The sequence below is a fragment of the Cervus canadensis genome, chromosome 12 (assembly GCF_019320065.1).
Source record: "Cervus canadensis isolate Bull #8, Minnesota chromosome 12, ASM1932006v1, whole genome shotgun sequence".
NCBI classification, from domain to species: domain Eukaryota; kingdom Metazoa; phylum Chordata; class Mammalia; order Artiodactyla; family Cervidae; genus Cervus; species Cervus canadensis.
The window spans coordinates 28,210,522-28,232,746 of NC_057397.1; the positions used below are offsets into that span (position 1 = coordinate 28,210,522).

The following is a 22,225-nucleotide window of genomic DNA, read 5'->3' on the forward strand; positions in this document are numbered from 1 at the left end:
GTGAAAATATCCTTCATCTTGGATTTCAGGTTCCTTCAACATGATTTCCCTTTTGAAAACAGTGATCTTGAATCAAATTTTACAATCAAAAAGATTAAGGTGTGACACTCAGCCTGCTCATTATTCTTCCTGTCAAGAGGTCATTTTTGTTGTTCAGTTGCTCAGTCATGTCCGATTCTGTGACCCCATGGACTGTAGCCCGCCAGGTTTCCCCTGTCCATGGGATTTCCCAGGCAAGAATACTGGAGTGGGTTGCCATTTCCTTCTCCAGGGGATCTTCCCTACCCAAGGATTAAACCAGGGTGTCCTGCATTAGCAGGCGGAGTCTTTACCACTGAGCCAACGTGATTTTCATTTTGAAAACAGTGATCTTGAATCAGATTTTACAAGTTTTCAAAAAGATTAAGGTGTAACAGCCTGCTCATTATTATTTCTATGGAATCTTCCAGGCAAGAATACTGGGGTGGGTAGCCATTCCCTTCTCCAGGGGATCTTCTCAGCTCAGGGATAGAACCAATGTCTCCTGCATTGCAGGCAGATTCTTTACTGTCTGAGCCACCAGGAAAGTAGGTAGGAACCCGGAGAAAACACACAGAGGAAAAGCTTCTTAACAATGATTTCTTGGATAGGACACCAAAAGCACAGGCAACAAAAGCAAAATTGAACAAACAGGGCCATGCCAAACCCAAGAGCTTCTGCACAGGAAAGAAAATGACTGATAAAATGAAAAAGCAACCTATGGGACTGGAGAAAATATTTGCAAACCATACATCTGACAAAGCATTTACTGTTCAATATCTATAAGTAACTCCAACAACTTGATAGCAGAAAAAAAAAAAATAACCTGATTAAAAATGCAAAAATGAACTGAATAGATGTTCTTCTAAAGAAGACATACAAATGTCCTTCTCATACAAATGTGAGAAGGTGCTCAACATGACTAATCGTCAGAGCAATGCAAATCAAAACTAGAATGAGATATAACCTCACACCTGTAAGGATGACTACTATTAAAAAGAAAAAAGCCAAGTGCTGGCAAAGATGTAGAGGAAAGGGAACTTTTGTACTGTTGGTGGGGATGTAAATTGGTACAGTCACTCTAAAAAAACAGAAAGTTCCTCAAAAAATTAAAATTAGAACTACCATATGATCCAACAATTCCACTTCTGGGTATATATCCCCCCAAAAATTGAAATAAGGATATGTGTACTTCCCAAAGAGATATGTGCACTTCCACGTTCATTAAAGCATTATTCATAATAGCCCAAGACACAGAAGCAACCTGAGCGTTCATCAGTGGGCAAACACATAAAGAAAATGGGGTTTATACTACAATGGATTGTTATTCAGCCTTAAGAAGGAAGCCCTGCCATTTGTGACAACATGAATGAACCTCAGGGAAATGATGTTAAGTCATATAAGCCAAGCACAAAAGGATAATACCATGTCATATCACTTATATGAGGAATCACAAATAGTCAAACTTGTAGAAGAAGAAACTAGAATTCAGGTTAACAGGAGCTAGAGGGAGGAGAAAACAGACAGGTATTAGTCAAAGGTACAAAGTTTCAGTAACACCAGATAAATAAGTCCTAGAGATCCACTGTACACCATCGTGCCTCTAATTAATACTGTGGTGGTGGTGGTGTTCAGTCGCTAAGTCGTGTCCGACTCTTTGTGACCCCATGGACTGCAGCACCGCAGGCCCCTTTGTCCTCCACCACCTCCCAGAGTTTGCTCAAATTCATGTTCATGGACTGCAGCACCGCAGGACCCTTTGTCCTCCACCACCTCCCAGAGTTTGCTCAAATTCATGTTCATTGAGTTGGTGATGTTCTCTAACCATCTCATCCTCTGTCGTCCCCTTCTCCTCCTGCCCTCAATCTTTCCCAGCATCAGGGTCTTTTCCAATGAGTTGGCTCTTTGCATCAGGTGGCCAAAGTCTGGGAGTTTCAGCTTTAGCAGCAGTACTTTCAGTGAATATTCAGGGTTGATTTCCTTTAGGATTGACTGGTTTGATCTCCGTGCAGTCCAAAGGACTCTCAATAGTCTTTTCCAGCACCACAATTCAAAAGTTATCAATTCTTCGGCACTCAGCCTTCTTTAGGGTACAACTCTTACATCCATTCATGACTACTGGAAAAATAGCTTTGACTATATGGACCTTTGTCAGAAAAGTGATGTCTCTGTTTTTTAATACACTGTCTAGGTTGTCATGTATACTTAAAAATTTGCTAAGAGGGTAGATGTAGATACTATGTTAAGTGTTCTTAATAATAATAAAGAAAGTAGATGGGAGAAAACTTTTGCAGATGAAGGATTATGTTTATGACACATGTTGTGATGGTTTCATTGATGTATGTGCTGTGCTATGATTAGTTGCTGAATCGTGTCCGACTCTTTGTGACCCCGTGGACTGCAGCCCACCAGGCTCCTCTGTCCATGGGGATTCCCCAGGCAAGAATACTGGAGTGGGTAGCCTATCACTTCTCTGGGGGATCTTCCTGACCCAGAAATCAAACTGGGGTCTCCCACATTGCAGGCAGATTCTTTACCAGATGAACCACTAGGGAAGCTCTCATTGATGTATGCTGCTGCTGCTGCTAAGTCACTTCAGTCTTGTCCGACCCTGTGCGACCCCATAGACGGCAGCCCACCAGGCTCCCCCGTCCCTGGGATTCTCAAGGCAAGAACACTGGAGTGGGCTGCCATTTCCTACTCCAATGTGTGAAAGTGAAAAGTGAAAGTGAAGTCGCTCAGTCCTGTCCGACTCGTAGCAACCCGATGGACTGCAGCCTACCAGGCTCCTCTGTCCATGGGATTTTCCAGGCAAGAATACTGGAGTGGGGTGCCATTGCCTTCTCCACATTGATGTATAATTATCTCCAAATTCATCAAATGGTATACATTAAACATATACAGCTTTGCATATGTCAAAAAAAAGAAGAAGAAGAGAGAGAGACAGGGTCCTGCATGATCTGTCCTGTTCTCCACTGTCTCTGAACAAAGGATGATACAGTGAACCTCAATTCCTCTGCTAAGCCATTAAGTGAGGGGGTGCAAAAGCCAGTAACATAGAAAAAGGAAAAAGAGATGTTTTCTCACGGTGGCCAACAAATGTGACTTTCATACAATCTAATGTAAGGAGACAGCAGACTAGCACTGCCTGCTTTTTTTTTCAATCTTAACATATTCTTCTTTTAAAAGTCCAAGTGTACATATTCATATCTTAGTTAAATTTTTACTAGAAATGCTTAAAAGTCAATTAAATCTTAATACTTTCATTCTTAGTCAAGAGTAAGGGCATATGCCAGAACATTATTGCAAGAAAACTTCAAAATAACATGGGAAAAAAAATGCTAAATTTTTTAAAAATGAAGTCAGCACTATGGCTTTAAACCCTAACTGCACTGTATTCTAGCTGTGTGACTTTGGGAACATTATTTCAATGAGACTTACTTTTGTACCCCTATAAAAATGAGGAAAGTTATTGTGAGGGAAGTGAAGTGAAGTGATGTCACTTAGTCGTGTCTGATTCTTTGCGACCCCATGGACTGTAGCCCACCAGGTTCCTCTGTCCATGGGATTCTCCAGGCAAGAATACTGGAGTGGGTTGCCATTTCCTTCCCCAACTGTGAGGGAGGATTCTATCAATTAACTCTACTAATGGCTATAACGTCCTTGCTTCAGTGTCTCTTAGGCACACAGGAAATGCTCAGAAGGGTTGGCCACCATGATTACAAGTCAAGCAAATTCTGTAAGAGTGTGTACTCAAGACACAAAAATAGACTGGAAAGTCAGTAATATCAGAGTAGCTGAACATCTCCACCAGGTAACTGTCCATCATCCAAAGATGTTAATCCCTTCACTTCCTGCCCCCAAAATACAGCCCTGCCGAAACGCTGGGTCACAACTAGACGTGACCAAACAACAAGCCGCCTGTCTTCTGGAATAAAGTGGTTTGGGGACCAGACTTCTAAAGAGCAGCTGATACAAAGCAGAGCTTTCACCAGGGCAATGCTGATTTTCAAACAGAAAACCTCGTCTCTTTAATACTTACAAGTAATCAGCCCACCATTATTAGCAGTCAGGGTACTAAAGACCAAAATGTGTGTGAATCTATGTGATTAACCCAAATCAGGCTCTGCTCTTTCACAGACAAGCTCTGATTTGCTCAACAAAGCACACTATTCACCAACAGAGGGGAGAGGAGCCATAAGCCCAGTTATACAAATCCAGTGCCTAGACCTGGAAGTTAACAATATGTATTTTTAAATTCTGAATTTTCAGAAGCAGGAAATTTTAGGAATTGACTGCACTCTAGTTGCTATGTTTTCAGTTAGAACTGTTTACACTAAGATTAACCAAATAATCCAGTGGACTTCCCTGCTGGTCCAACGGTAAAGAATTCTTGATCCAGGAAGATCCCACAAGCTGAGGAGCAACTAGGCCCATGCACCACTATTACTGACCCTGTGATCCAGAGCCCATGCTCCACAAGAGAGGCCACCGCCATGAGAAGCCCGAGCACCACAATGAAGAGCAGCCCCCACTCACTGCAACTAGAGAAAACCTGTACAAAGCAATGAAGACCCCGAACAACCAAAAATAAATAAATTATCATTGCACCAATATATGTTCTCCATTTAAATACTCATGCTAGGTAAGCACTCGCTTATGAAATCTTTTTATTAAAGTTGCAGAAAAATTGATACATATGACATTTATCATTTTATCATTTTTGTATGTAGTTTTTATGTTTGATATCAATACCTATGACTCTAAAATAGTTATATTGAAATAAATAACAATTACTGCACCAAACCCATTCCCTCATCCTGCACTGTAATAAGTACTGACTGAGGACCTATTCAGTGTCAGATATTGTGCTTCGTGCAAAAACTAAAGTCAAGCTTTCAAAGTTTCTTCTTCATTATTATCAATTATTTAGGATAAAGTTACAAAGAGAAATGACAATGGACTTAAATCCTGTTATGATTGTACTTTTAATAAAATTTCTATTAATTTTTGTATTAAGCAATTACAGACTTAATGAATCCTCTCCACTTTGCTATAGACTAAAAAAAAAAAAAAAAAAAAGATCCAATCTCAAATACTTCATTGTTAGAAAAAAAATGCCAAAGCCATAAAAATGAGCACTTGGGCCATAAAAATGCATGATATAATAGATGTCACCTTCTCTTACTCGGCAAAGCAGCATTCTGTAATTTTGTCCTTTGCCTTTCACAGAACAGTAACCTGAAGTTGCTTCAATGGGGTTTTACTTCGGATAAAGTACAAAAATATTCTTCTCCAAGAAGTCGTTAATCTTTCCTCTGCAGCTGACGGCGCTCTCTGCTCCACTCAATTTGGGGGAAACCCGGGACATATAGCATCCTGCCACCCAGGTCCCTTCAACTCCCCGAGTCCCCCTTTGCTTTCTCCTCCAGGCCATGGGTAGCAGCAAACAGGGATGAACCTCAGTGCCCACAGTCGGCATCACACTTAAAAAATATATATATTCCTTTCTTTAACCTATCAGCGGGCTCCCCTGGTGGCTCAGCGGTAAAGAATCTGCCTGCCAATGCAGGAGACCCTGGTTTGATTCCTGGGTCAGGAAGACCCCCTGAAGGAGGAAATGGCAACTCATTCCAGTATTCTTGCCTGGAGAATCCCACGGATAGAGGAGCCTAGCGGGCTACAGTCAATGGGGTCACAAAAAAAGTTGGACATGACTTAGCGATTAAGCAACAACAACCTATCCATATACTTTTTAAAAAGTCACTGGTTCAACAACAGGTTTAAAAAAAATTCAATTTTAATTCATAACTTCAGCTTTTTCTTCCTTTTTTTGGAAACCATTTTTCCTGAGCCTTTATTTTAACATATATTGTAAACTTTTATGTTAAATAAAAATATATACATTTACAAATTGCGAGATTTTTAAGGAGAATTTAAGACATATACTCACTTATTTTTTAATTTAAAACTGGGCTTCCGCTGGCACTGGTGGAGGTGAGGGGTGTTTTTAGTCCCTTGCTCCAGGCTTTGAAGGTTGGGACTAGTTGGTCCAGAAACTCCAGAAACTTCAAGAAGAAATCTACTGTGTGTTGTTTTTTTATTTATTCTCTGCTTTTGGTGACTGGTGTGCCTAAGCGTGTCTGTAGGAATGCTGTGGAGCCCTCTCTTGCATCAGGGATGAGGAGGCCAGGCCAGCCCATCACCAACACTCTGGGCTTCACGTCTTTCTGCTGAGCGGTTTCAGTACAGAAAGTGCATTTGGATTAAAAAAATACATATATTTAAAAGATGCATGGAGTTACACAGACACACAATAAACCTTACTTGTGAATTGATGGATAAGGAAGAGACATCAATGCATAGCTCATGGTAATCTCCAATTGTTATGTATTAGCAAAGACTGAGTATTTTTTTTATTAAGTTTTTTTTAAAGATGTATTTATTTTTGGTTGCACTGGGTCTTCGTTGCTGTGAGAGACCTTCCTCTAGTTGTGCTTGAGAGCTTTTCTCTAGTTGTGTCAAGTGGGGGCTACTCTCTAGCTGTGATGCGCAGATTTCTCATTGTGGTGGTTTCTCTTGTTGGGAAGCACCAGCTCTGGGCACACTGGCTTCAATAGCTGCAGGGCACAGGCTTAGTTGCTCCAAGGCATATGGGGTCTTCCCAGATCAGTGATGGAACCTGTGTCTCCTGGATTGGTAGGTGGACTCAAGCGCTAGATCACCAAAGAAGCCTGATAGAGAGTATTTTTAAATGTTTACCTTCTATCCTGCTCCTCATGGGCAACCAGAAAAGTGACCCCAGTTGCAGTCTTTTCCGCCCTCTGAACTTCCTTGCAAGAGGCTGTTGTGTTAACTTTCTAGGGCCACTATAACTAGCATGAACCTGTGGCTTGCATGTGAGTGAGCTAAGTCACTTCAGTCATGTCTGACTCTCTGCAACCCCATTGCTGTAACCCACCAGGTTCCTCTGTCCACGGGACTCTCCAGGCAAGAATACTGGAGAGGGTTGCCATGCCCTGCCCCAGGGGATCTTCCCAACCTAGGGATCGAACCCATGTCACTTCCTGCATTGGCAGGCAGGTTCTTTACCACTACTACCACCTGGGAACCCTGAATCTGTAGCCTAAACAATACTAATATACTATCAGATGGTTCTGTAGGCCAGTTGTCCAAAGTGGCTCTCCCCAGGTGAACATCAAAGTGTTAGCAGGGTGAGTCTCCATTCTGGAGCCTCTAGAAAGGGCTCTATCTCCTTGCTTATCCAGCTTCAAGAGGTGCCTGCATTCTTTGATCTTTGCACTCCTTAATCCATCTCCAGAGCAGCAATGGTCAGCTGACTTTCCCTCTTGCCTCCCTCTCCCCATTTTAATTTGTGATTGCATTGAGCACACTAAATAGTTTGGGATCACCACCCATTTTAAGGTTAGCTGATTAGCAACCTTCATTCCACTCTGCCAAGGGACTTAGTCATAGGTTCTAGAGACTAAGGTGGGAACAATTTGGGGATTAAGAGGGCATTAGTCTGTCTGCCACAGCTATAATGAACCTGGAATCAAAAACCCAGTTCTACCCACGTAGCCCTGCAAACTGGTTCATTTCTCATTGTGTTCATCTCTTCTTCTGAAAAAATAGCTTCACAGCTATCTCATGAACAGTAGGGAAGGTTAAATGAGACAATATGTGCAAAACCAGCTAAGCACAGAGCCTGGTATGTTCATTTTCATCTTCCCGTACCTTCCTCTCAAAAGTCAGCTTCCTAGTGGGGTGGAGAAGGATTTTGGACCCAGGTCCATTAGGGGGCTTCACAGGCTCGCTCCTTGCCTTACACCTCACTCCTTCTACTACTAGGGAACACTGAGCTATGGATGATTTTACATACATAATTTTATCCCTCATGACTAAGGTAAGCACTTCAAGATTTCACTCTGATAATGATAAGAGATTTATGCTGATCTGGCATAAAGTCTGAATATTCAAAGGCAGCAGGGAACCAGTTTCACGGAAGACAGTTTTTCCACAGATCAGGGAGGGGCACGGTTTGGGGATGATTCATTACAAGCGCATGACATTTATGGTGCACTTTATTTCTGTTATTATTACATCAGCTCCACCTCAGATCATCAGGCATTAGATCCCAGAGGTTCAGAACCCCTGTTTAAAGGGATAGCCAGGATTTATCAGCAAATTGTAATTCCAGTGTTTCAGCAATCCTCAGTGTGGATCCTGTCAGCAGTTTGGAACTTCCCAGGACCCAGAGAATAGTCTCTTTGAATGACATACAAATAAACAGCAAAGTACTGCATTTTCCAAAACCAGCTGTCCCTCTCATTACACAGTAGGAACACTATCTTCAGGACCCTTTTTTAAAAAAGATACAAAATAAGACAGTGATGCAGCCTGAAAGGTCACAAAAGTTAAAAGCAATCCAAGCTCCTTGGCTTAGTCAGGGTAAGTATGGCAGCCTCTAACTGATCAGTCAATTAGTCAAGAGTCTCAGCTGAGCCTGGAGAGCTTCCTATTACCTCCTATGTAAAAGTCATACAAACCCACCTGCTGAATTAGCATCCTCTCAAGTAGATAATGACTTTGCTTTCAGGGGCCCACATCCTTCTCCCACATTCTGTCATGAGAAAAAGGGAAGAAACAAGAAAACCATCCACTAATGATGACAACCTAGTTCCTCTCATTCTCTTGGCAGTGGTAACAGCGTGAGGGATCCGGAGCATCAGGGTCTCATTGGGGAGTAATTAAGTAATTAGAAAGAGGAAATAATTGATTTGTGTGCTACAGAGATGTCAACAAACCCACATTTCAAAACAACTCGTTATCTACATAACCTTGACATCTTATAATTAAAAAAAAAAAATCAGATTGTTTACATTGACTACAACTTATCTTAAAATATTTAAATAGGATTTCTTACCAATGAGAGCATTGGGGGTAGGGTGAGGTGGGGATACGTGGAAGAATGAAAAAGGGAAGGAAACTCATTCTACTTTTTTCCTTTTAAATAGCAACGAGGAGAAAAGTGTTTCTGGGAAATACCAAGGAAACCTGATGGTGCAAGCCAACGGTCTTCCAAGTGACTTCACATTTTACAAAATGTGCACTTCACTTCTCATATCTACCTGTGCGGTAGCTGTCACTTCCACTTTCTATTGAGGAAGATGATTCAGTGGTTATTGGACTATGGACCCTTTGAACCTCCTGTTGAGGAGGGTGACGCCCTATGACATCATCCAGAGAATGTCATTCAGTGAGGTGTTCTCTCCTGGGCTCAATCTTTGAGGTCTTTCTCTAGTTGAAGATTTTTCTCAGCCAGCGTTCTCCCCTAGACCCTCCAAAAGGTCTCACCCTGCTGACTCCTTGATAGCGGCCCAGTAGGACTCCGACCTCTAGGACTAAGAGAGAGTCCTTCTGTGCTGTTTAACATCACTACATCTGTGGTAACTGATTACAGCAGCAGGAAACTCATACAGATTTTGCTATCTGGAAATGACGTGCCCCTGTAAACAAAAAACAAAAAACACAGAAGTGGCTTTGGAATTGGGCAATGGGCAGAGGCTAGAAGAATTTTGAGGAGGATGATAGGAAAAACATAGATTGGACTTCCCTGGTGGTCCAGTGGTTTAGACTCCAAGCCTCCACTGCAGGGTGGCATGGGTTCCAGCCCTGCTCGGGGAACTAAGATCCCACATGCTCAGTGGTGCAGCCAAAATAAATGAATAAATAAATAAATAAAGTAGTTTAAAAATAAAGTATCAATAATTTGTTCCTCTTAAAAAAAAAAAACTGATCTCCTTGAATAGATGGTAAGTAGAAATATGGATATCAACAGTTCCACTAGTGAGGACTCAGAAGGAATATATATTGAAATAATTATCTTAAAGAACACTTACTTTATCACAAATAAACTGTAAGTAGAAATACGAACATTAAGGGCACTGCTGCTGAGGGCTCAGGTGAAATGAGGAGCCTGTTACTGGAAACCGGAGAAAATGGATCTTAATCATACATAGTGTGTCCTGCAGTTACGTGGAAAGTAGATTTTGTAAACAGTGAATTTGGCTATTTAGCTGGGGAGATTTTTAAGCAAAGTGCTGAAAGGACAGACTGGTTTCTTCTTGCTGCTTATATGAAAGTGTGAGAGAAAGCTACAGATTAAGGGGAAACTGTTAAGCATTGTACAAAGGACACAGGAAGTAATTTGGGGAAAATTCTCAGCCTACCTTGATTGCAAGAGACCCTAAAACTAGAAGATTCACTGTCAGGAAAGCGTGCTCTGAAGGGGACGTCAAGGTTGTGGCTGGACAATTTTTGCTAGTGCCTGGGAAGAATAAGGGCTTCTCTGCAATGCAGGAGATATGGGTTTGATCCCTGGGTCGGGAAGATCCCCTGGAAGAGGGCTCAGTAACTCACTCCAGTATTCTTGCCTGGAGAATCCCATGGACAGAGGAGCCTAGTGGGCTACAGTCCATGGGGTCGCAGAGAATCAAACACAACTGAAGCGACTTAGCACACACACAGGGGAAAAGTCAAAAGGTTGGCATGTTCAGTCATACACGTTCATTAATATATAATTAGTCAGTCATCGAAAACATTAGGAACGTGACTCATGTTTCCCCTCAGGCATCTCAGAAGAAGCCAGGAATATAAATGGGGTTACCCAGAAAATATCTGTGGAAAAGTCTGATAGAGTAAATCACTATGACAAACATGGGAGACCCACAAGGTTCTTGGGAATTTTTGTCCTAGCATAGATCATACCCAGAGGCCCACACCTGATTTAGATGATTGAAATAATGAAACTTGGGACTTCTAAGCTGATGAAATTTAGATGAGATTTTGAGCTTTGATTTGATGCTATAATTGGTAGAGAATTTTATGGATGTTGTGATAGGGTGGTTATATTTTGCACATAAAATGGACATAAATCTCTGAAGGTCAGAGGGAGCACTGTGATAGGAAGAACAGTTAGAGTTAGTTAAGTCATTCAGTCGTGTCCAACTCTTTGCAACCCCGTGGACTGCAGCCCACCAGGCTCCTCTGTCCATGGGCTTTTCCAGGCAAGAATACTGGAAGAATACCAGGGAAGCCCTGATAGGAAGAATAGCATCCCCCAAAGAGGTCCATGTCTTAATCCCTAAAACCAAAGATGTCCATGTCTTAATCCTTAATCCCTAACCTCAATATGTTACCTAACATGGCAAAAAGGACTTTGCCAATGTGACTGAATTAAGGACCTTGAGATGGGAAGATTATCCTGGGTGGTTCAATGTAGTCACAAAGGTTCTCAGAAGAAAGGAGTGTCAGAGTCGGAAAAAAGAGATTTGAGTTCTGGTGGCCTCTAGAAGCTGGGAGAAGGAAGGAGATGGATTCTCTTGTTGATCCACCAAAAGGAATGTGGCCTACCAACACCTTGACTGAAGTCAGTAACACTCATTTTCAGACTTCTCATATCCCGAACTGTAAGATTAAAAAATCTGTGTTACACAACTAAAGATCCTACATGCTGCAGCTAAGACCTGGCATAATCAGATAAATAAATTTTTAAAAAATCTGTTACTGCCCTCTCCCCATGACATTTTCTGTAAATACTTTCTCCCATTGATTATAAAGCTTTTAATTCTGTTTTATGTGTCCTCTTCAGGAAACATGATATTTAGTGCCACTTTTATCTCATTTAAAACAATTTAACAATTTTATATTTCTTTTATATTTTTTGGTAGGACTGATTTTGGTCCTTTTTACAGGGGATGGGGAAGTAGGGAAAGAATAACAGAGATGTGTTTGTTTTCAACTCTGTCTTGCTACACAGACTCTGTATTTATATGATGTTGTCTTCTAAAATATATTGGAAAGTATCTGTATTTAAGTCTATTATTAGTAAACAGTGTTTTTGGTTTTTTTTTAAATGTAGCTAATTATTGGACAAAAACATATATCATATGTTACTAATGATGTTCTGGAAATGAATTGGAATTCCTAGAACCACTCAAATCATACCTTCTAAGTTAGAATCCTAACCACTACCACTGATCCAGAATGCTGGTTCTTTGAAAAAGAAAAAATTATTTAAAACATTTAAAAATAATTTTTCAAAGTTTTATTTAAATGTATTGCTTATTTTGTATTATGAAAGAAAGGTATATGTATTATGACAATTTGAAAATATAGGCATAAAATAGGAGATAAAAAATTATCCCACAAAAAGAAATCACCTAGATATAATCACTGTTAGAAATGTGGGTTTAGGTTCTTGTTAATGATGAAGTAGGACTTCTCAGGTGGCTCAGTGGTAAAGAACCTGCCTGCCAATGCAGATGTGAGTTCAATCCCTGGGTCAAGAAGATCCCCTGAAGAAGGAATGGCAACCATCTCCAGTATTCTTGCCTGGAAAATTCCATGGACAGAGAGAAGCCTGGTGGATCACAAAAAGTCAGATACAGCAGGAATGGTGAAGTAGCTTAAAATAACCTAACATTTTCACAGATAATAAAATGTAAAATAAACAGACAAAAAAATGTTTTAAATGTGTTAAAGAATAAGCAAAAGAAGGCAGATACTGAAGGGAAGTCACCCCTTAAAGAACAGACTCATAATGAATTAGGTCCAGGGTACACAGCAGTTCCTCTGATAGATCTGCAAGAGGGAGAGGCAGCTGAAACTCAAGCAACATGCTACAGTATTACTGATCGAGGTGTCAGAGTTTGGGGTTGGAAGTGGGTGTAAATCCAGAAGAGAAACCTAGAAAAAATATGCATATAATCACCCCTCAAATTGTTGGCCAAACTCAGAAGTGTGGATCTGTGGAGGAGATTTCAAAGAGCCCTTTGGAAGGAGTCAGTTGGAAGATTCAAAGAACTGAACAGAGGTTTCAGGTGCTGCCCACTGCTGGGGGGACAGAGTTGAGGGTTTGAATCCTAGCAAAGAAAAGACGCTTAGAAAATATCCTCAGCTTTCCATGTGTGTGTCAGTCACTCAGTCATGTCCGACTCTGTGCGACCCCATGGACTGTAGCCCACCAGGCTCCTCTGTCCACTGGATTTCCCTGGCAATCCCACCAGAAGTGGATTTCCCGGTATATGGAACTTTCCATAGACTTTATAAGAAAAATAAAGCTAAGCTTCCCCAAGTTCAAGAGAAATACATCTGCACTCTAAAACAAAATTCAACACTCTTCAGGGGAAGACAAACATTCAGAATCTAGAAAGCTGGGTTTATAAACGCACAGACCGGCCACATCTGATACAGGTGAAGATACAGAGCAACTGGAACTCTTGAATAGCGTGTACTGGTAGAAGTGTTACAAACAGTATACTTTGGAAAAGTGGCATTTTCCAACACAGTTATGAGTGTAAGTCTCTACCCCATGACCCATCAATCTTCTCAAAGGTTTCAGGATTTTAACCCAAGAAATAACTAAATATATGCCCACAAAGAGTCTTACAAAAGAATGATTGCACATGCATGCCCAGTCACTTCAGTGGTATCTGACTCTTTTGTAACCCCATGGATTATAGCCTGCCAAGCTCCTCTGTCTGAGATTTCCCAGGCAAGAATACTGGACTGGTTGCCATTTCCTTCTCCAGGAGACCTTCCCCACCCAAGGATCAAACCTGAGTCTCCTGCTTGGTAGGCAGATTCTTTACCAGTGAGCTGCCTGGAAAGCCCCTACCTATACATAGAAAAGAACTAAAATCATTAACTTGAGATGCCTATTTTTTTGTGATTAGCAGTAACCTTTTGATGTACATGGATTATTTTTTTTCTTCCTCAGCAAAAACTCCTATATATCCTGGCTCCTCCCTTGCCTTTTTGGAACAGTTTCTCAGAGCTATGTGTAAGGCTGTCTATTGGGCTATATAGTTTTCATAAGGTTCCGGATACAACATAACTCATAACTTTAGGTTGTGCATTTCACAACCTTCAGTTGACAATAGCTATGGCACTGCACTGTTCTGCGGAGCAAATGTGAAGCCATTATTACTCAAACATTTGATTAAGTGATCAAAGAAAGCCACTCCACGACTATTACAAAGTCAAAAATGAGATCAATCCATAATCACGTCTAAATATTGACAGAAATCATGTCTAAATACTGACAGAAATCACTGTCTACATCAATAAAATGACCAAATATCCCCCAAACATTACTAATTCTAGTGTCTGTTGCTTTTATACTAATTGCTGATTCAGCCTCAATGCATTCCTCTTGCCTCATCCAGGAGACTTATTAAGGTGTCCAATCACAGACTAGCCTCAACCATCTGAGAGTATCTTACCAACAGAGCAAAATCTTGCTTCCTTGAACTGTCCCCAAAATCACATAACAGAAACCCAAATCCCATAAATAGGTCCTTTCTAACACTCTTATCCAGAAGAATGGTGTGTGTTCTTCCTCATAGCAATAAGCAATAATTCAGCTCATTCCAGATGTGTTCCCAGTGGTCTTTGGCTGGACGTCACTGAACCATGTACATGAACATATTCTGTTTTGTAAGTTTGTTCACTTACTGTATCTTGAATGTAGATTTCTATGTCTTCATCATGGCTACAGAAGTTTCTATGACTCTGATATGCAATAATATTTTTAACTAAAACAGTATTTTTTTGGAAAACAGTTTTTTTCTAATGTCTCACTGTTATAAGTAGCCCTAATGAGCACTGTGCTAATTAAATCTTTAAGGACCTTCATGATTACTTCACCAGGAGAGATTCCTTTAAATAAAATTACTGGAATTATTGCCTCAAGAGATATGAAACATAATACTACACTGCACTCTCATCTGAATATAAAACCTTAGGAGCTACTACTGTAGGACAGACAGTGTTTAAATCCACTTCAAACAGGCTAGATGTCCATCAACTCTCAGTTTCACTCTTATCAATTCTGTGTTGTGCTGTGAGCCACGCTGAGTCGCTCAGTTGTGTCCGACTCTTTGCACCCCCACGGACTGTAGTCCGAGGGCTCCTCTGTCCATGGGGATTCTCCAGGCAAGAATACTGGAGTGAGTTGTCATGCTCTCCTCCATAGGATCTTCCCAAACCAGGGATCGAACCCAGGTCTCCCACGTTGCAGGAGAATTCTCCGTTTTATCAACTCTGAAGGTCCTTTGTCCTCAACAAACTAGACTTCTCAGCAGCATCTGACGCAGGTAACTCCCTTACCTGTTTAAACACGTTTCTATCTAGCTTCCAGGACACCACATTCCCTTGGTTTTCTTCCCATGCTGTCGGCCCCTCCTTCTCAGCCTTCTTTGGTGATCTTCTTCTGCCTGGCTCTTCAATAAGGAGAATGCCCTGGGACCCCTGCTTCTTCATCACTCTTTCACAAGGTGACCAACCTTACTCATGACTTGATGTTCCATTTTCATATTGTGACTTTTATCATTAAACATCTTCCCTGGACCTTGCCACCAAGCACCAGAAACAGACTTCCTTACTGATCTAACATGTCCCCAACAAAATCACTGATCTTCCCAACCTCCCCACCTGACCGAGATCCACCCAGGTGATCAGACAAAAAAGGAAGAGGAAAAAAAGCTATGAAGAACCTGGTGTTATGAAAAAGTGACTCAGCAAGAAAAGACAAACAGATTTCAAAGTGAGTACTTTTATGTTCTGTTCTCCTTCCCCTTTTCAAATCAGATAACAAAGTGACGCACTTCTGAGTTTTGTTGTTGTTAATACGCTGTTTTTTCTGTTCTAATAAAAATAACAGAGTAATTTAGAAAGATGGTAACGATAACCCTATATGCAAAACAGAAAAAGAGACACAGAAATACAGAACAGACTTTTGAACTCTGTGGGAGAATGTGAGGGTGGGATATTTCAAAAGAACAGCATGTATACTATCTATGGTGAAACAGATCACCAGCCCAGGTGGGATGCATGAGACAAGTGCTCGGCCTGGTGCACTGGGAAGACCCAGAGGAATCGGGTGGAGAGGGAGGTGGGAGGGGGGATCGGGATGGGGAATACGTGTAAATCTATGGCTGATTCATATCAATGTATGACAAAACCCACTGAAATGTTGTGAAGTAATTAGCCTCCAACTAATAAAAAAAAATAAAATTAAAAAAAAATAGTAAAAAAAAAAAATAACAGAGTAAGTGTATAAAATACACACTACAAGCTCACTGCTGTGCTTAGTCGTTCAGTCGTGAGGGTCTCTTTGCACACTCTTTGTGGGACCCATGTACTGCAGACCACCAGGCTCCTCTGTCCATGGGATTCTCCAGGCAAGAATACTGGAGTGGGTTGCTATGCCCTCCTTCGGGGGACCATTCCCAACCCAGGGATCGAACCCAGGTCTCCCCAGTAGCAGGCGGATTCTGAGAACTACGGTCTGAGCCGCCAGGGAAGCCCAAGAAACCAAAGTGGGTAGCCTATCCCTTCTCCTGGGGATATTCCCCACCCAGGAATCGAACCCGGGTCTCCTGTGCTGCAGGCAGATTCCTTAGCAGCTGAGCTACCAGGGAAGCCCCTGCAAGCTCATTAAGTATCCACAAAAATCCCAGGAGTTACTATTCTTTTTCCAGATGCCGGTCAGTGGTAAACTGAGTACCAAAGAGGCAGCCAGAGGTACTATTCATACCATACACTGGGATTTTCCTAAAACATTTCACTTCTAACAAAATGAAATGAAACAGAATTCCCCTCCTGAGATACTTCGCAGGCTAGGCCATAAAGCACCAGCTCACTGCAGCAAGGCACCAAAACGTGTCTGGAAACCATGCGTGACACCTAGTGTGTAACACGCAAACCCAGGGCTGACTACAACCGAGCCTGGAGCAGCGAATCGAATTCGAATTCGGTGCCCACGCTTGCACACGGTCTGCGCGTGCCTGAGAAAGAGGCAGGGAAGCTTTGTGTTAACACCCGACCCCCAGAGACGCCGGCCTGCCCACAAGTTGTGAGCCCGCGCGCCGGGGATGCTGGAGGGCGCTCTGGGCCCAGGACGCATGCGTGGCCCCGGCGGGCGCGGGGTCAGCGGGGCGCTTACCTGGTGCGCTGCGCGCTCAGGCACAAGACCAGCAGCAGCAGGGCCGCGGCGAGGGCCAGGCCCGGGGAGCCGAGCGACCGCGGCAGCCACGGCTCCGGCCAGAAGCCGCCCATGCCCGCGCTCATGTCTTCCGCCGTCCCGATTGCGCGCAGATCAGGGTAGCCGGGGTCTCTCTCCAAGCGGCGCGGCCTCGCGACTCTGCAAGGGCCCAGGAGGCTGGCCAGGCCGTGGCGCCGCCTGGATGTCACCGAGGGCCGAGTCTCAAAGTTCCCAGACTCCCCTCCTCCGACCCACCCCCCCTCACCCACGCGCACCGCCCCGCTCGGCCACCGCCTCCCGCCCGGAGCTTCTGGAACGCGGCGCGCCGCCCCCCACCCCCACCCCTCGGGTCCCCGCCGGGGGGTAGGAAGGAAAAAGGGCTAGAGCCGAGGGGGAAGGGGCTAGGATTTCCCCGGCTGGAGCCGCTAAAGGCCGGAGAGAAGGGGATTTCAGTTCTGAGCTGGAAGTGAGTCGCTTGCGTCTGGCATCCCTTAGCCCGCGCCCCGGGTCGGAGGGACCGCGCTGGCCCTCGAGGAGGTTTGGAACTGTGCCCGCTGCGCTTGGGCCCCGGCGACCACATAGAAATCCCCACACGCCTCCCCATCCCCGCCCCCGTCCATCCCGCGGGGTGCCTGTGGGCCGCGCTGCCCTCCACCTACCTGGTCTACGCCGCGCTCCTCGGCTCCCTCCCGCGCTTGCTGGGCACCCATGCCAGTCCCAGGGGCCCGAAAACCGGGGACCCAGATGGGACCCTCCAGAAGCCCTGATGGGGTAAGACTTCCAGAAGCGAGAAGACACGTGAAACGAGCTGTTAAAAAAAGGACGCTAAGGTACTAACTACAGCAGAAGTGGTACAAGCCCCCGCAAGTTGTCCTCGGGACAAGGAAGAAACTTTTGAAAAGATCTCTTCCTTAGGAATGATCATTCACATTGCTTGACACATGTTTATTTACCCTCCACACCAAACTGGGAGCAGTACTTTTTTTGTGTGTTAGAGAACATATAGGGCTTCCCATGTGACTTAGTGGTAAAGAATCTGCCTGACCATGCAGGAGCCTCAGGAGACTTGGGTTCTATCCCTGTGTCCGGAAGATCTTCTGGAGGAGGAAATGGCAACCCACTCCAGTATTCTTGCCTGGAGAATCCCATGGACAGGAACCTGGTGGGCTATAGTCCATGGGGTCATAAAGACTCCCACAGGACTGAGCAGGTATGCAAGAGAATATATAATGAGGCTCAGTTTAAGGGCTTCCCTGGGGCTCAAACTGTGAAGAGTTTACCTGCAATGCCAGAGACCCAGTCCGATCCCTGGGTTGGAAGATCCTGTGGAGAAGGAAATGGCGACCCACTCCAGTATCTTTGCCAGGAGAATCCCATGCACAGAGGATCTTGGCAGCCTATAGTCCATGGGGTCACAAAGAGCCAAACAAGACTGAGCGACTAACACTTTAACTTTCAGGTGAAGTAACTTACTCTGGCCACCCAGTTAAGTAATTAATAACCATTCTAACCAGGACTGTTCCAGTACCATCATGCTCTTTCCTTTAGGTAAGATTTTATTTCAGTGTTCTCCAGACTGTTACAGTGGCCTCGGAACTGGTCTCCATACGTTTGACCTTTGAGTTTTCCAGCCCGTCTCCCAGTTGCCACATCCCTACAACACAGAGTTAGCCAGATTTAACCCTGTTCAAAATTCTCACTGGTTGCCTTTGTGATAAAGTCATTAATCTTGGGCCTGAAATGAGAAGCCCTCCACAATCTGCCTCCATCCATGGCTAGGATAGGTCCGTATACTGAAACGCTTGAGCCACTGTGTCCCTCACAATCAGTCCTTTCACACCTTTGTTTATGATGTTCTCAGCCTGAAAAAGTTTCCTCTTTACCCTAAATACTAAAATTCTATTATACCTACCTGTTAAGACCCAGCCCAAATACCACTTCCTGGTAGAAATTACTACTAAGTCTTGTAATTAATCTTTCCCTCTTCCAGACTTTTAACACTCTCTGTTTTTCATCCCAGGAATCAAACCCGAGTCCTGCGTCTCCTGCATTGTCAGGCAGATTCTTTACCACTGAGCCACCTGGAAAACCCTATATGTTCTCTAACACAATGCTGAAAATTACGTTCCAAGTTTGGTGTGGAGAGTAAATACACACGTGTGAATTTTCACATTTCACATTTTCCCAAGGCGGGTTACTTCTGTCTCACCTGCTATAGAAGTTGAGACCTCGCTCTTAGACAACCTTGTCTGCACCTACACTCTGCCCCTTATCACCCTGGTCCCCGACCCTGGAGTTGAGATAATGTATTGGGTTGGCCAAAAGGTTTCTTCAGTTTTTATGTAAAAATGAAAGAAACATTTTTCATTTTCGCCAAGAACTTGACTGAACAGTGTATTCACTGCTTTGTTCCACTACCTTCTGCCATTTTTCAGCAACTTTGTAATTCCATCTTCCCAAAACCTTTTAGCTTTTTGAGCAAAGAACTGTTCCAGGTGCCTTTTACAGTCTTCCAGGGAATGGAAATTTTTTCCGTTAAGAGAATTTTGTAAAGACTTAAATAAATGGAAAACTGAAGGTACCATGTGTGGTGAATACATTGGATGAATCAGAGCTTCCTAGCTAAGCTTTAACAGCTTTTGCCTGGTCATCAAAAAAACACGTGGTCTTGTGATATTCTGATGGAAGAGTATGTGTTTTCTGTCAATTAATTCCAGACACTTTTCTCTGATGCTACTTTCAGTTTGGTCTAGTTGGGATCAGTACTTGTTGGAATTAATCATTTGGTTTTCCAGAAAGAAAGTGAAAGTCGTTCTGTCATGTCCAACTCTGCGATCCCATGGACCATACAGACCATGGAATTCTCCAGGTCAGAATACTGGAGTGGGGTAGCCGTTCCCTTCGCCAGAGGATCTTCCCAACCCATGGATCAAACCCAGGTCTCCCACATTGCAGGCAGATTCTTTACCAGATGAGCCACAGGGAAGCCCTTGGTTTTCCAGAATGTTAGAAGACTGCCTTCCAATCCCCCATATACATACCATCACCTTCTTTGGATGGAGACCAACCTTTAGAGTGGTTGGTGGTGGTTCATTTCACTTGGTCCACAATCTCTTCTGTCCTATGTTGTTGTACAGTATCTACTTTTCATCCTCTGTCACGATTTGATTTAAAAACAACATGTTTTCATTACATTTAAGTAGAGAATTGCATGCAGAAATACTATCAAGAACTTTTTTTCTGCTTATCTTATGTGGAACTGAAATTCAAAGCAATGAACATAACGAAACTGTTGCAAATGATTTTCAGCACTTGATCTGGATATTTTGAGTATGTCAGCTATCTCCCACATGACATAAGGTTGATTGTGCTCACTTAATGTCTTGATTTGATCACTATCAACTTCAATTGGTCTTTTGGAGCATGGAGCATCAACCAGTGAGAAATCTCCACTTTTGACCCATTTGATCAGTCTCTGTACTTTCTCCATACCCTTCTTGAAATAATAAAGCATAATATATCAATGTTGCTTTTTTCTTCCATCTTCAATATTAAAATGGTTATACAAAAATTCACCCTTTATTTTTAATGTGGGCTGATATTGTTGTCACAATACAATCTAACAAAATTGTTTCTAATGAAGTTAAAGACAACAAAACACCGCTAGAGTCATCTTGCAGGAAAAAAAAAAAATGAACTTTTTGACTAACCCAATAGTTGGAATAACTTTCCATGTGCCTTGCCCTTAGTTCATGGTCCAGAACTGAATTACTTGTGTTGCTGTCCTTGGCCTTAAAACTGGGAATGTCTGGGCAAGCAGAACTCTAATGTTTTTGAGCTTCTTTATCTTGTACTTTGATTCCAGGGTTTTTTGTACTGCCCCTCCTATCTCCTGTGATAGATTCAGTTTTCCAGGAAATGAGCATACAGTGAGCCAACAGCTATCCTGTCCCCTCTGAGAAAAATCAAATTGGTTTTCATCACTACTGGCCAGCAGAGTCAGTTTACAGGATGGAATCAATGCCTCGCATTTCTGTATCCACTGAAGAAAAGCCCTCTCACTAATTTTCACAAGAAGCCTCAACTTTTATGCTTCAGTTTTTCATTTGACTCCTGGATGACTCTTCTGTTTGAAAAGATATGTTAAAATGTTCATCATTAGTTTATTGAATGTTTACCATGGGCCAGGCACCATGCTAAACTTTTTATTTTATAGCATTAATAACAGATAGTGCCAGCAGTTAATCACAGTGTCTTAGGTAGGTGGAAGGAGGAAGACTACACTGTCAACCCACTGAATATGGTTGGCAACTGTGATATTGCTATCTCCCTGTGGTATCGCTATAGTATCTTACTTAGAATGCTTTATGGCAGGGATTCCCAACCTCCAGGCCTTGGACTGGTACCTCCTGTTAGATCAGTGACAGCATTAAATTAGAAATAAAGTGCACAATAAATGTAACGTGCTTGAATCATCCCCAAACCATCCCCACTCCCTCCCTGGTCCGTGGAAGAATTATCTTCAATGAAACCGGTCCCTCGTGCCAAAAAGGTTGGTGACCACTGCTTTGTGGTATATACTTAATACATTTTGAATATGTGTTTCTCTTAGGTTTGCCATTTCTGCTAAAAGGGAACTCCATACTGTAAACTGGGGCTTCTCTGGTAACTCAGATGGTAAAGAATCTGCCTGCAATGCAGGAGACCTGGGTTCGATCCCTGGGTCAGGAACATTCCCTGGAGAAGGGAATGGCAACCCAGTCTGGTATTCTTGCCTGAAGAATCCCACAAGACAGGACAGAGGAACCTGACGGGCTACAGTCCATGGGGTTGCAAAGAATCAGACATGACTGAGCGACTACCACACACATACTGTAAACTAACCTGGTTGAAATAAAATCTGAAGACCTTTTTGATTCCCCTTTTGATTTTGTAACCCAGTGTCAACATCAGTATATTCAAGCCAGTTCAATTTATTTTATTTCCAAAGCATGCCTCAATTTCCATCACTTACTCTGACAGAGATGACTAGTTGACCCACCATATCTGCCCGCTCTTCCTTATAAGGGTCCTCAATTTTTAACTCAGTACATGGCTGTCCATTACAAAGACTGCTTTCTCAGCCTTCCTTGTATAAATAGTTAGATATAACCTTGT

At 42.9% G+C, this 22,225-nt stretch overlaps 1 protein-coding gene across 5 annotated transcripts in view; it reads right to left on the reverse strand.

Moving 5' to 3' along the window:
• LOC122450803 (cytochrome P450 7B1) overlaps positions 1 to 17,407 on the reverse strand; it is a 735,954-nt gene extending 718,547 nt beyond the window's left edge. For 3 of the 5 annotated variants that reach the window (XM_043483045.1, XM_043483043.1, XM_043483044.1), the window contains exon 1: positions 17,030 to 17,334. In XM_043483045.1, coding sequence (XP_043338980.1) covers positions 17,030 to 17,154 — 125 coding nt within the window. In that variant the 5' untranslated portion in view covers positions 17,155 to 17,334. Of the gene's footprint in view, positions 1 to 17,029 lie in introns of all 5 variants that reach the window. The other 2 variants (XM_043483042.1, XM_043483046.1) reach the window with 2 other exon arrangements.
• Between the last annotated feature and the right edge of the window lie 4,818 nt (positions 17,408 to 22,225).